We start from the raw sequence: 14710 nt of genomic DNA, 5'->3' as shown, positions 1-14710 counted from the left end.
TTACCAGGAAATACGGATGAACTCTGTTAGCGTGCTTATAGTAATTTTATTTCGGAGGGTTGGTTTTTAACAATAGTAGTGATTTGAGCTGTAAAATATTTTGTTAAAATAACATAGTATGAATAACGCCCTCACTTTTAAAAGAATTGATATTCATCAGTTGCTGTGGGATGAATATATGCCCAAAGTAGAATCCTAGACACAATAAAATATAGCTCTGCCCTGTGTATTTCAAAATAAGAAAACTCACTCAGCTAGTTTTTGGTGAAAGGCATTGCTCCTCTCTTGCTTACTTTGAGTTAATAGTCAAGGTAGTCTCCATTCATATTATGCATTCTGAATTTTCTATTTAATTTTTTTCTCTTTTATTTCCCTATTCCCACATCCCATGACACCGTGTCCATTAAATCTTTTTTAGAAGAATAAAGTTTACTGTCTCATGCTTCACAGATTCTGGTTAGAAAAGCTCACGTAGATTTAAAACTCGTATTTTTAGGTACTTATTGTAACAACACTTTCTCTTTCTGGATCTTCAGGAAACAGATGTGGTACCAGACACCAGGCTTTTGGACAAGTTTAGTCAGATTACACCTCAGCTTTTTACCCCACTGGATGAGACTATCCCAGATCCACCACTGGAGACTCTGTACATCATCGACTTCTTTATTGCTTTGGCAATTTGCAACACAGTAGTGGTTTCTGCTCCTAACCAACCACGGCAAAAGGTGAGTCTCTAATGCAAACAAGGGTCACCTTCCAGAAGAGAATTTTGGGTTTAAATGTACTTGTTATGTCGTCTTATTATGTGGATCGTAATTAACAATAGTAGCAGGTAATATTTATACATTACTTAATCTGTACTCTGAACTTACGATGTTCTAAGTGATTTACTGGTACTAATATGTTTAATCCTCCCAACAGCCCCATGAGTTAGGTGCTGTTACTCTACTGTTCCCCATTTTACAGGTGAGCTTAAGTAACTTGCCCAGGGTCACAGGACCAGTTTGTGGGAGAGATAGGATTGAACCCAGGAAGTATGGCTCAGAGCTACTATACTATTTCGCCTCTAGGAGGATAGCTGATGAGAACAGTTCTTGGAAAATATGACTCTGTTCATTTTGCTTTAGTTTGCTTACCAAATTTGAAGCTTTCTGTGAAACTTCTAAAACCTCCAACATATGCACTACATCAAGCAAAATATAAAGTATTAAATTCATTATCATGTTTAATGATAATGTCCCTTTTCATGTACCAGTTGGGTAATGTAAACTCAATCGCTCTAAAATCCAATACATCTATAATATACCAAGGTTCTGCAGTTCCCACACAAGCTGGATTTTTAAAGTCTCTTTGTAGCTTAGAATCCATGGAAAATTCATTTTCAATTAAAAAGAAAAACTTGTTTTAGAGACTGGTGATTTACCGCTTGCTGTGCTATCTTCCTTGAATATAACTATCTCCCCTTTTGCATACATCTATTTAAAATTCAATTTGCGGCACAACCCAGTTAAATTTTAATTTTCTGTTAGATCATTTTCTCTTGGCAACTTCAGAGGTGGTCAGTTTTAACATAAAAATGTTTTACTTTCCATTAAGCTTTCATTTGATCAGAAACTGTATTTTTATAAGATTTCAACTAGAAATTTGCTCTTTGAAAACTTACATAGTTAGAGGATAACTCACTGGATGTTCTGTTTTTCTCCCCATGTAACACTTTTTCATATACATCCGTTTCCAATATAGACATCTTTTGGCGTTTTCTGTTTAAGAAATATAGTTGCCTTATCCCCAAAGAATATAATATTCTGTAGCCTGAAAGAAAATCTCTGTAGACATATAAGAGCCTAAGCCTCATGATATTTTAAGGTAGTGACAGAAAGGCAATGAATAAAGAGTTAATCAGAATTCATGTGGAGTACAGAAACGTCATCTGTGGTTGAGTTTCACTTTTCATTTTTGAGTTGCCAGTAAGTTTGAAAATTGACCAGCCTGAGTCCCTCAAACTATCATAAAATTAATACTTATTAGGAGAAAATTCTTTAATGCCTTGGGCATTTCTAAATGAGAAAATTTTAGCATTCAATTAATTGGTCATCCCAATTAGTTATTAAATTCTAAATTTAATCACTGATAAGAGTTAAGATCTAGAAGAAATTTCTTGTGTGAGCTACTTTGTTTATTGGCCTACTTTGCTTAAAAGGTCACATTAACAACCTTTTTTAGAACCTGGAAAATAAAAGAAAAATATACATTTTGTTAATCTTTCGATTTACTTTCTTCCAGTGTTTTAAATGTGTATTATGATACATTTGTTTTTATACTGTTTTTTAATACTATTCTTTTTAGCTTTTTCAATAGTGCCCTGTAATCTTTATAAACTTGACCTTTAAATGTTATGTAACATTTTAAGATGTTTCTAATTTGCTATTATTAAATCCTTGCTTGTAATGTTTAAATTGTTATTGCTAGGATGCATATAATAAAGATTATTAATTTTTTATAGTTTAAGTTATTTCATTAGGGAAATTTGCTATACGTATGCCCACTGCTAGCAATGTAGCATTTTATGTCTTTTGCTATCAGTTTTCTTCCTAAGTGGTTTTGAAATTCACAATGCCATCAACATTAGTGCATCTTTTTCATCATGGCTATTTTTATTTTTATTAACGTTTCCTGCGGCAGTTGTAAGTATGAAGCAGGCTGCTATGTGAGGGAGTGGTAACTCTTCATATCTCCTTTTTTCCCCCCGTTTGACCTCACAGTTGTTACCAACTGCCTTTGACTGTATTATTGAGACCTTCCCATATTATCTTTCCTAGATTGGACTCTCTTCTCTGCATGCAATGCCCATTAAGTCTTTGGAAGAGATTAAAAGCCTCTTCCAGAGACTGTCTGTCCGAAGATCAAGTTCACCATCTCTTGCCAGTGGGAAAGAGTCATCCTCTGGGGTCCCAAATGCCTTTGTGAGCAGACTCTCTCTCTTTAGTCGAATGAAACCAGCTTCACCTGTGGAGGAAGAGATCTCCCAGAGCAGCAAGAGTCCCCAGGGCTCTGGTAACTCAGCTTGTCGCATAGAAACTGAGAAGCAAGACAGCAATGTGGATGTCACAAACGGCAAGGTGGAATCCCTCCCTGGACAGCCCTTGGCCTGCAGCCTGTGTTATGAGGCTGAGAGCCCGGATGAAGCGGCCTTAGTATATGCCGCCCGGGCTTACCAGTGCACTCTGCAGTCCCGGACCCCGGAGCAGGTCATGGTGGACTTTGCTGCTTTGGGACCATTAACATTTCAACTCCTACACATCCTGCCCTTCGACTCAGTAAGAAAAAGAATGTCTGTTGTGGTCCGGCACCCCATTTCCAACCAAGTCGTGGTGTATACAAAGGGCGCTGATTCTGTGATCATGGAGTTGCTCTCAGTGGCTTCCCCAGGTGGGTTCATACAGGACTGAGAGGGAAGTGATAGGAAGGGCTTGGAGATCGAAGGGCCACTCTCAAGGGATTTATAAAGGCAAACAAGCAGATCTGTAGGGATCCGTCACCCTTGGTGAAGTGTAGGGGAAGCTGCCTAGGATCTGGTGAGAAAGCACCTAAGTTTTGGGGTTACATAGACAGGGTTCAAATCTGGATTCTGACAGTAGCTATGTCTTGATAAAGTTACCTAACTGTCCTTTGCCTTCAATAGGTGGGGATTATGGTACCTCCTTTATAGGTTCCTGAGAGGTTTAATGATATACTATATGCAATATGTGCCGCGCCTCTGACCAGAGCCTAGAAAATGGTAAATGCTCAATAAATGACAGCCAGCATCCTTATAATCATTGTGACAGTCATTATCGATGGTGTGGGAATGGTGTTTGTATTAAGTTCTTGGTACTTTTCTCTCCCCAGGGCAAAAGAGACAAGGGAATGATTTATTCTGAGGGGTCCCTTTTATAAACGCACATTTGGGATTCAGAACTACAAGACCTTTTGTTTGTTGTGGGTTAAGTTACCATTGTTTTAAAAAATATGTCATTGGGCAAACTGGTGGGAACACGTGTGTTAATTATTTTAGATGGACCAGGTCTGGAAAAACAACAGATGATGTTAAGGGAGAAAACCCAGCAGCACCTGGATGCCTACACCAAGCGAGGCCTGCGCACTCTGTGTGTAGCAAAGAGGGTAAGGCTGCTCCGTGTGCCTGTCGTCTGGCTTCCTTCCTTCCTAGCTCCACTATCATTTAACGAAAACGAGCGCGTATCAAACCCTGATCCAAGCATCGGGAAAAGTTTTTGGGTCACTGGGCTCTATTTTCATATCGCTTCTTTATTCCTTATATATTGGTTGGTTGTAGTTTGTTCTCAAAGTATTTTGCCAGAAAGATGCCTGAAAGTTATATTGTCTGAGTTCTCCCATGTTTCAATATATTCGAGTGCTTTTGTGTGGAAACTGCAGTATGACTGGGAATAAACATCCCTGGATCCTACTCTCTTTCTCTGAGTACCTTGCAAATATCATTCCTCTATCTTACAGCATTAAATGTGCTTTGCAAAGAATGAGGCTGGAGACTGGCCTTAATTTTCCACTTATAAGTTCTTGATATTTTTTCCTGGTGGGCTCATAAGTCTTTATCTGTAAATCCAGGTAAATTTCCTAAATATTATCTCAGTTTTTATCATTCTCTATTGAGAATAATCCTGGGACATAGTGTATCCTTTCTAGATAAAAATTTAAGTAATAAGAAAGAAGACAGAGCTCCAAGAAGTGATTTGAGGGGTATTACTACCAGAACCACCCCTGGGGGCATGGGAGAAACAGAGATACGAAGCCTTTTAAGAGTGAATTGGTCAAGTTTTTTGTGCCACTTGGCCAGTGGGGTATGGCCTAGGTATTGACCAAGTCAAGCTGCTCAGCTGTAATGAAGCTATATGCAAGGCCTTACACCCTTATATTACCCTCCCTCATTGATAAGCCAAGACGTCCCCATCCCTACAGCCATAGCCACAACTGCATCCCCAGCTGCACACCTAGATAGGGTTTCTTCCTTTAGTACAAACTCAGGTAACTCATTGTTTCAGAGTAGAGCAGTGGCAGGAGAAGGTGCGGAAGTCTACTTAGGTTGGAGAAGGAGAGTCTAGTAAGGGCTAGTGCAAGAGAAGGATATGCTTATGGGGGAGGGAAGGGAGTCTGTTGTCAAGATATAACAGAGCTATGATGAACATTGAAGGAAAAGAAACAGAGAACAATCAGATCAGCCCACATAGGGGAAATATTGGAGAAGAACCAGGGAGGCTCCTCTTGCCAACTCTCTCCCTCTTCTCCATAACTACCTCCTACCCGTTCTGTTGTCTTTTCCCTCCCTGGCTCTGAGCTCTACAGTTAATTTTTGCTGTGTTAGAAGCCAAAGTATCAATTTTCTCTCCTTCATTCTGGGCTCTGGCTGGTAGAGAAGACTGAGAGATACACGTAGATCAAAGTATCAATGCTTTAATGGCTGTCCAGTAGCACCCAAACAATAGAGCTCCTGGGAGAACTGAATTGGAGACTAGCTAGGACCTGAGGCCAATGTAGGCATCTCTCATTTCTTCTCCAAATTCTAGTTCTTGGGAACTGCCTTAGGGAAAGTGGGATCCGGTGTAGACTCTGAGGCACTTAGTCAGCCAGCTGCACGGAGAATCAAAAGCCTGCCTCATACACAGTTGTAAGAAGAATGAAGAATTCAAGATCGAAACAGACCTTCTGCCTTTTCAGTGGAATGGTCCTGCCCTGATAAAAATGTAGCCCAATAGATGTCAGATTCTCCCAAATCAAATTACCTTGTGGGCAAGAATGAGTAGATAGAGAAATTGCCTCACTCCCTCTACTGCATGCTGCTTTATAAGAACTGAAAGTAGATTTCTCCCATTACAGCAACCTGAAGACAAAGGAAAATCTATCATTGGTTCCTTCTCCAGGAATTCCACTTAATTTTTTGTTTGGAAGAGAACTTCCGTGCTTCACCCATTTGGCCTCCTTTTTCTTTTAACCTTTACAGATAACTCACCCTATAAACCAACCATCAAAAGAAATCAAAGGTGTTGCTAGCTATATAATACCTGACATTGAGTACGGGACACCACTTTTTCAACTGCACCATTAGAATAACCCTGAATTTAACTTTCAAGTGGCTCCTTTCTCCCAACTGCATACTCCCTGGTTTAATTGATTAACCTACTTTCATCTTATATGGTGCCTAGAATTTCCCAGAGATTCTGAGCTACAGGGTCTATCCATCCTCTGTGTTACACTAGTCTGATCACAGAGCTCGGGAAGCTTGTGACTGGGTAGTGTGAGGATTTGGACCTGGCCTGAGTGAACCCAGAGAGGGAAATACCATAGGCTCATCACATGGCCTGCCTCATAGCTTTTTTTCCCCCTCATAGGTCATGAGTGACACTGAATATGCAGAGTGGCTGAGAAATCATTTTTTAGCTGAAACCAGCATTGACAACAGGGAAGAATTACTACTTGAATCTGCCATGAGGTTGGAGAACAAACTAACTTTACTTGGTAGGTATTGTCCGAAGGGGGAATTTTCAAAAACACTTGATGTCTGTAAATTAGTTACTCACCAGTGGCTTTTTTTCCACTTTGATCTAATAGATACATGTGGTTCTGCCCACCCTGTCCAGTTTGACTTCTACCCTGCTTCCAATCCTTTCCAGTCCATTTTCCACTGCAGTGAACTTAGACTTCATTTGTGGCAGGCTGGTCATCCTTAAGATCATTTAAAAATTCAATGCTTTAACGTAGAATACAAAGCCAATTAAATACCCTGGTTCAAGAGAGGAACGCTCAAGTTTCTTGCCAGCCATTGGATAAGGTATTTAATATGTGTTGTCGTTTTGAATCTGCACAACAAATCTCTATTTTATTTAGAAGAAACTTGGAGCACAGAGCAGTTTAATGACTCGTTCAAAGTCACGTGCTAGTGGCTGGCAGAGCTGGGGAGAAGCTCAGATCTACCTTGCTCCAGGGCCCATATTCTTTATTCTGTGCCTGCAACCGGGCTAATGAAATTTGTCTCTCTTCTCTTACTTCCTGGTTTCAACTAAAAGTTGCACACCTGACACCTGTTGTCTCAGATAGAGCTGCATCTTAAAATCACCTGGAGCACTTTAAAAAATACCGATGCCTGCCCAGGGATTCTGTTTCAATTGGTCTGATGTGTGGTGTGGCCATTTGAATTTTTCAAAGCTCCCCAAGTAGTTCTAAGAGGCAGCCAAGGTTGAGGAACACAGCCTTAGAGTACTAACACACCAAAACACCGGTCTCTGAGCTCTGTGCCTCTGCTTCAGAGAAAAAACAATGATCTAACTTGGTCTCTAGCCAGTAAAGTAATGATCTTCCTCCTGTCATTTCTCCGTGACAGTGTGAGTGGTACAGATTCACATTTCCTCATCTGCAGTTCCAAACTCAAAACTGCTTTGTGAGTTTAGTGCCAAAACTCATTTAGCAGCAAAATCAGGCCTGATTCGATAAGACAATTTAAAGTCTTTAGTATCCTAATTAGTGTGAATGTTGTAATTTGTAAGTTTTGCTAAAAAATACTAATGTGCGTGATTACCAGATATTATAAAATATGATACATATATCCTCTTACCTTTTAAAAATCTGTAAAACTTCTGAATTCTAAAACATAGCCTCAGTTGTTACAGAAAAGGGAATTATGGACTTATAATATGAAAGGGCATTACAAATAGATAATACGTGTTACTGACCAGAACAGTCTTTAAAAGCCTACCCTTACCCTCGGGAGTATCATGGAATTATAAAATTGAAGAGTAAGGATATATAAGTTACTGAATGAAACCCCCTCAATTTACAGAGAAGCAAGCTAGCCAAAAGGAGAGCAAGTAAATTTGATAAACTCATTGATTGCGAAGGCTTTCTTCCCAAAATATTACTTTGTATACGATTTTGGTCTGAGTCTTCACGCTTCATTTGGACCCCTTGAAGCTACTGGAACCTTTTGTGTAGTTCAGGATTGGGTCGGCTAACAGATAGGCTTCAATTATAGTTTAGATGAGCTTCAGCTGGCTTTTGTGTTTCTTACAAGCCCTGTTGCATTTTGGTTATTTTTTAGGTGCTACTGGCATTGAAGACCGTCTGCAGGAGGGGGTCCCCGAGTCTATAGAAGCCCTTCACAAAGCCGGAATCAAGATCTGGATGCTGACAGGAGACAAACAGGAGACAGCTGTCAATATTGCTTATGCGTGCAAACTACTGGAGCCAGAGGACAAGCTTTTCATCCTCAATACTGAAAGTAAGGTATGTTTACTGAGATCAAGCCAGTCTTTTTGTGTTTTCAAAGCCAACGGAATACTTGTGATGTGATGGCTATAAGGAGAAAGAAAAACCAATAACCATTAGCTCCTTGATAACTAGTGCTTCTATCCAGCAACCTAGCTTGCTTAGTTCTTCTAAAGGCTTGGAAAATATCATGATTCAAAGGAATCATTGCTGAATAAAGACCCTGAAAGAAAATTTCCTTTTTATTTGCCTTTCCCACACCCCCACTCCATATTGAATTATCACTGATTTGACAAGATTTAGACCATGATGACAAAATATGTCAAGGTCTGGGACAGAAATCTACCCCCCTTTCAAGCTGAGGAGAAGTAATGATTTCGGTTGGAGTCAGGTGAATAAGTATTTTCCTGGTAATTCTAAAATTAGGCTCAGAGGCTAATCCTGCCCTCTAGTGGTTAATCTTAGCTAGTGCACCTGAGAATATCAAAAGTTGGAAGAACTGTTTAAGGGCAGGGAAAAAAGGGATTTTGGAATTTTTTTGCTCCTTTTTTTTGAGGAGAAGGAATTTAAGAAATTTGGATTCAGCCTATTTTTCTAATACCCCTTCTTCCCTCCACCCCTGCCACTAATCTCTAATACAGATGTTCTAATCAATTAAACAGGCATTTTATTTTTTTCAGAAGATTCCTAGTATAGTGACACTGAGATTTGTGCATACTGTTTAATTTGCTTGGAAAACCTTCCTCCTTCCTTCCTCAGTTGTCATCCTTTTATCAGTCACATCCATTCTGTCATAGCAACCTGCCTCAGAAATCCTCCAGAGCTTCTCACCTGGATCACATCTTGGGTCTTGGTCACAGGCTGCCACGTTTGGTTAGCCATGTTTTTATGGTCAGGCCTCAGTCAATACCCAACTAGATGGTACATTTTGAGGAAAGAGAATTTTCCTTATTCAACACAGAGTGAGTTCTCCTTGGCAGTTGACAGTGGCCCAGGGACCCACAAGCATAGCCACCAGGCAGATCCCAGTTTCAGCTGGGGAGCGAGCACAAGAAAATGCTTGGTCATTTTAGTCACTAAAATGGAAGCGCCCTAAGTCTGGTAAGACCTGGATTCAAATGCTTAGCCTGCCAGTGACCAGGTATGTGACCTTGGCGAGTTCCCCTCCTGAGTCATTTTCTTACCTGTAATGTGAGAGTAATGTCTATTTCACAGGGATGTTGTGGGCATGAAATGGGAAAATATAAACTGTTTAATGTGGTGCCTGGCAGATGAAAGGGGTTCAATGAACTTTTAAAAGTAAAAGTAATAAATCATTTGTGTTCAGTTTTGACTATGCCATTTTTGTGAGCAGTAAAATCATTAGTATTATGAAATTTATTTATAAATATACAATTTATGGTTAAAGGTATTTAAAACTACCAACTCAAGTCTTTATAGAGTATCCACTGTGGACTGCTCTAAATACAAAAGATTTTTTTGCTATCAGTAGGTATTTCACCTCAATTTTTCAGATAACTAAACGGAACACAGTGAGTGAACATAATTTAATTGAGTTCTATAATGACTCAAGTCGATGCATATAAAATCCCAAGCACATAGTAGGGGCTCAGTCACTGTATTATTTTCTCTTTTTCCCACTCTCCACCCCTCATATGCTAAGAGTTAAAAATGGAATTGAAGGTCATGAGCCCAATTTGTTGTTTAGCGAAGAACATTGCTCCTGTGACATTTTAAGTGGGCCACCTGGCAACCGATGGATTGTCCAATCATATCTATAGTGTAGTACCTCAACTTTACAGGTTTCCATCAACTTTGGTTCCTAAATTTGCAAATTAGGTTATGGTAAATGTAGCCACTTACAAACCTTACATAATTTCTGTTCTCATAAATTTCGATTCTTTTCTTAATAGACTCATATCCTGGATTATTTACTCCCTTTCAGGATTCATCATTTAATTTTTTCAGTTTTATTTTCATTTCATTTAAAATTTTCTTCCGAGATAGTAACTCTTTATATTCATGTTTCTTAGAATCTGTAAAAGCCTTTTTCATACATGATCTCATTTGACCATTATAACTAGTAGAGCAGATAAAATTATCCCCATCTTATAGCCTGAGACTTCAAAAGGTTGTGAATTGCCTAAGCACTGACAGCTGATTACTTGTCAAGCATGCTTTTGGTATTATGATACATATTATATAACCTATATCTATTTATCTGTATAAATACATTATTCATGGAGTTAAGTTCTATGAAGTTGCTGAAATACTGAAGTAGTAAAAACTGAACCATTGCCCCTATGGGAAATGAAGGATTAGGTTCCCGTGAACCTCTGGTCAGAACACTTTCATCAACCAATCAATACATAACTTTGTTTCATGTATGTTTCTTTTTAATATATATATATATATAAAATCATATATATTATGTATATAATCATATATTACATATATAATTTTGTATATATATTATATATAATCATATATATAATTTTATACATATTATATATGTGTGATTTTATACATATATAGTTGATTCATTAACATTGAACCCATGACCAACAGCGTATAACTCAGGCTTGAACGAAGTTTGTCTCCAACAGCATATAACTCAGGCTTGAACGGAGTTTGTCTAACACACGTTTACTACATAAGGCACATCACAGCGTTCCCGTACATAGGAACACTAGACAGCATTGAAGGGCTACAGTTAGGGCCATTATAAACAGTGAAATCACCATCAGAAAGCACAAAACTGCAAAAAATGTGTCACCAGACGGAGAGTGAAAAGGGCACTTGTTTACAGCGTGGGAGCTGACCTAAGTCATCACCTCACTCAGCTTCAGCTGGAAAGGTGTGTGTTGCATGACTCAGATCTTCCGTCACTCTGCGCGTGTCCACACGTGACCAAGAAAGCACCTTTATCGTAGGATTACAGGTAAATTTTAGCAAGTAGGTGAATTTGCAAATATGGAATCTGCAAATAATGAAGATTGACTATATGTGTGTATGTATATTTTTTCTATAAAGAAAATATAGTTAATTTATACAACTAAACACTTTTGTACTCAAATAAGAGAATAAAAATATCTAGAATCAATCTACAGTCGTAAAACCAGGTAATTGACATGCATATCTTGAAGGGCATCCAGTCAAACTGCACCCTGCAGTATGAGCATATGAATGCTATACAGACTGTATGTATACGGTTGTATAGTATTATGGCTATATTTTTTCACTTAACAAATATCTTAACCGTCATGTCATGTTAGTAGAGGTCTTGATTTTCAGTGACTGCAGGGTATGTCACCTTCTAAATATACCATTTTAATGTAACCAAAGTTTGGAAGGTTTTTAAAAATATATTTTTACTATTCTATGCTGAGCATCTTTGATTCATCTTTGTATACTTTTCCATGGGGGCTTTTGAGGTGTATGGGATCAGATTTATTCTCGTGGTAAAGGTTGCCAGGTAGCTCCAGTTTGAAGTTGAATCTCTTGTTTATAGTTTATGTGGTTGTTAAGTATTTGTTGTGTCTGTGTGCCTACGTATTCATACCTACTTCCCATCTTATTTTGCTTTGGGTTGAGAAATGCTTGATAAAATAGCATTTGAAATAAGAGTAAATGGCCTCTGAGTGTGAGGGGCTCTTTCATGAATAAACTATTTCAGGCTTAGTGTATAAACTTAAATGCACCGTTCCAGGATTTTGTTTGCCTCTGTCCTTAGTGGTCACTTGACACAATAATTTCTGTATAAGTTTATTGTTCATGTTCTCGAGTAGAATTCATCTAATGAATATCTATTGGGTGCTTAACGTGGCCCTCTTTTAGGCATTAGGAAGGTTTTGAAAGTAAATTAAAAGTGCTGTCTGTCTTCAAAGAGCTTCCTAACAAGCGTGGGGTGAGGAGAGTGGAGGGATGTATGCACACCAAATGGGATAAGGCCACTAAGAACATCGACCAGAATGTTAACTCGGTGAGGGTGGGGATTTCTGGCTCATTGATATATCTCCAGCACCTAGAATTTTTTTCAAGTACACAGTAGCTTCTCAGTAAATAGTAAGTGAGTGAATATGTTGAATCAAAGAAGAGAAAAATAGGGCTTCCCTGGTGGCGCAGTGGTTGAGAGTCCGCCTGCCAGTGCAGGGGACACGGGTTCATGCCCCGGTCTGGGAAGATCCCACATGCCGCGGAGCGGCTGGGCCCGTGAGCCATGGCCGCTGAGCCTGCGCGTCCGGAGCCTGTGCTCCGCAACGGGAGAGGCCACAACAGTGAGAGGCCCGCGTACCGCAAAAAAAAAACAACAAAGATAAAAAAAGAAGAGAAAAATAATTATTACTGTTTTAAATTCTGCTGTGTCATGCTTTACACTAGGAGCTGTGCATGTATTGGGTTGGCTCAAAAGTTTGTTTGGGATTTTCCAAGACATCGTACGGAAAACCCGAACGAACTTTTTGGCTAACCCAATATTGTTTCACTTATTCCTCACAATGAATTACGATGTAGACGTTTGAATTTTTCTCATGAGAAAGTTGAGGCTCAGAGGTTATATTAATTTGCTTAAAGTCAAGCAGGTAGTAAATGAGAGAATGAGACCGAAGGGCTTTTGAGATTCATGGTTTGAGAAGGTAAATTGCACAAATAAAGAAAGAAATTCTAAAACTATTTTTGCATTGTACAGTTGGAAGTCAGATGCACCCCATCCTTTTATCCTGTCCCCATATACACACAGAAGTCTCTGTGGAAGCGCTGTGAGGTCTTGGAAAGTAACCGATTATTCACTCCCTGGGGTTGACTTGATGAAGCAAATGTTAAAGAATAGCAATGATAAATATAGCTGGATGTGGCCAGCAGGGGAGCCCCAAGGCTAACTGTCTTTGCCTCTCATTTCAAGAATGCCTGTGAGATGCTGATGGACACGATCTTGAAAGAACTTCAGAAGAAAAATCCAGCTTCTCCAGAGCAAGCATCAAGTGAGGCTTTCCACCAGCCTCCCGCGCCCCCGGACTCAGGGCTGCGAGCTGGTCTCGTTATCAATGGGAGGACCCTGGAGTTTGCCCTGCAGGAGAGTCTGCAGAGGCGGTTCCTGGAGCTGGCTGCTCGCTGCCATGCTGTGGTCTGCTGCCGAGCCACGCCCCTGCAGAAGAGTGAAGTGGTCAAACTGGTTCGAAGCCATCTCCGGGTGATGACTTTGGCCATCGGTGAGTGGAAGTGGAACCCAGCCCTGCACTTCTCACTTTCGTGTCACACCAGAGGCTGATCCTTCTGTCTGTCCTTTCTTCTGTACACGTTTGCCCTTCTCTCGGTCTGTCCTTTTCCTCCCCTGCTTTCCCTCCCCTTTCCTCCCTTCTTTCTCCTCCGTCCCCTCACTCCCTCCCCTTTCCCCTCCATCACCTATTTGGCCTCCTCTTATGAACCAGGTGGTAGAGATGTGACATGGAAAACGATATAATAGGACTCTGTGGTACATGTCAGATCCCCAAATCATCTGGGTTAAGGAGGGTAATGTACTGAATCGGAGACCTGAAAAATTCATGAGTTCTGCCTTCGAGAAAGTTAAATTCAAGAATATGAACAGTTCATTTATTTATTCATTCAACCGCTATTTATTGAGTGCCTTCTATGTACCAGGCATTTTTCTAGGCAACGGAGATACAAGAGTGTACAAAACTGACAAAGTACCTTTCCTTAAGGAACTTACGTATAGGAGGAGGGTGATGCAGTAAAAAGTGGGGGGAAAAAAAGGTATAAAAATATAAGAGCAGATAGTGACCAATGCTATTGAAAAAAATAAAGCAAAGTCAGGTGATGCAGAGCATTGGGGGAGGCGGAAGCGACTTCTATTTTAAATAGATTTTTTCAGAGACAGTCTTACTGATAAAGTTGTGTGTAAGCAGAGACTTGAAGGAAATGATAAGGGAGCCATAGGAGATCTGGGGGTGTGGGGGGGAACATTCCTGGCAGAGAAGACAATGGACCATGCTTGGTGTGTTCAAACCCAAAGTAGGTTGAGCAAAGGGAGGAGTTTTCTGCAGGTTAGTGAAGGACAGAGAGGTGGCAGGCGACCAGGTCCTGTAGAGTCTTGGAGGCCATTAGAAATTTTGGCTTTTATCTGAAGAGACAGAGAGCCACAGGAGGTATTTGAGCAGAGGAGGGACGTGAGCTGCCTTAAGTTGAAAAGGATCACATTGGCTGCTGTGTTGAGAGGAGCCACCGGGTTGTAAGGACATAAGGAAGGAGACCAGTTGAGCGGCTATTGAAATAATTCAGGGAAAAGATGATTGTGGCTCGAGCGCGGGTAGGAGCAGAGGAGGTGGTGGGATGTGGTAAGATAATGGACGTGGTTTGAAGAAAGAGCTGCTGATATCTGCTGACGGATTGGATATGTTATATAATAGAAGGGGTCAAGGGGGACGTCAAGGTTTTGTCTCGA

At 40.1% G+C, this 14710-nt stretch overlaps 1 protein-coding gene across 1 annotated transcript in view; it reads left to right on the top strand.

The window, feature by feature from the left end:
* The window catches only part of ATP10D (ATPase phospholipid transporting 10D (putative)), a gene marked incomplete at its 3' end in the record, with an annotated part of 93087 nt that extends 79550 nt beyond the window's left edge, over window positions 1–13537 (top strand). The window contains exons 11-16 of the mRNA XM_082654024.1: window positions 537–725; window positions 2820–3429; window positions 4055–4161; window positions 6402–6528; window positions 8105–8289; window positions 13172–13537. Coding sequence (XP_082510150.1) covers window positions 537–725; window positions 2820–3429; window positions 4055–4161; window positions 6402–6528; window positions 8105–8289; window positions 13172–13537 — 1584 coding nt within the window. The remainder of the gene's footprint in view (window positions 1–536; window positions 726–2819; window positions 3430–4054; window positions 4162–6401; window positions 6529–8104; window positions 8290–13171) is intronic.
* Window positions 13538–14710: the final 1173 nt, after the last annotated feature.

This window comes from Grampus griseus (genome assembly GCF_964374135.1).
Source record: "Grampus griseus genome assembly, chromosome: 4".
In the NCBI taxonomy this organism is placed as follows: Eukaryota; Metazoa; Chordata; class Mammalia; order Artiodactyla; family Delphinidae; genus Grampus; species Grampus griseus.
The sequence above is the reverse complement of the archived record's forward strand: the minus strand, read 5'-3'. Positions and strand labels throughout refer to the sequence as shown.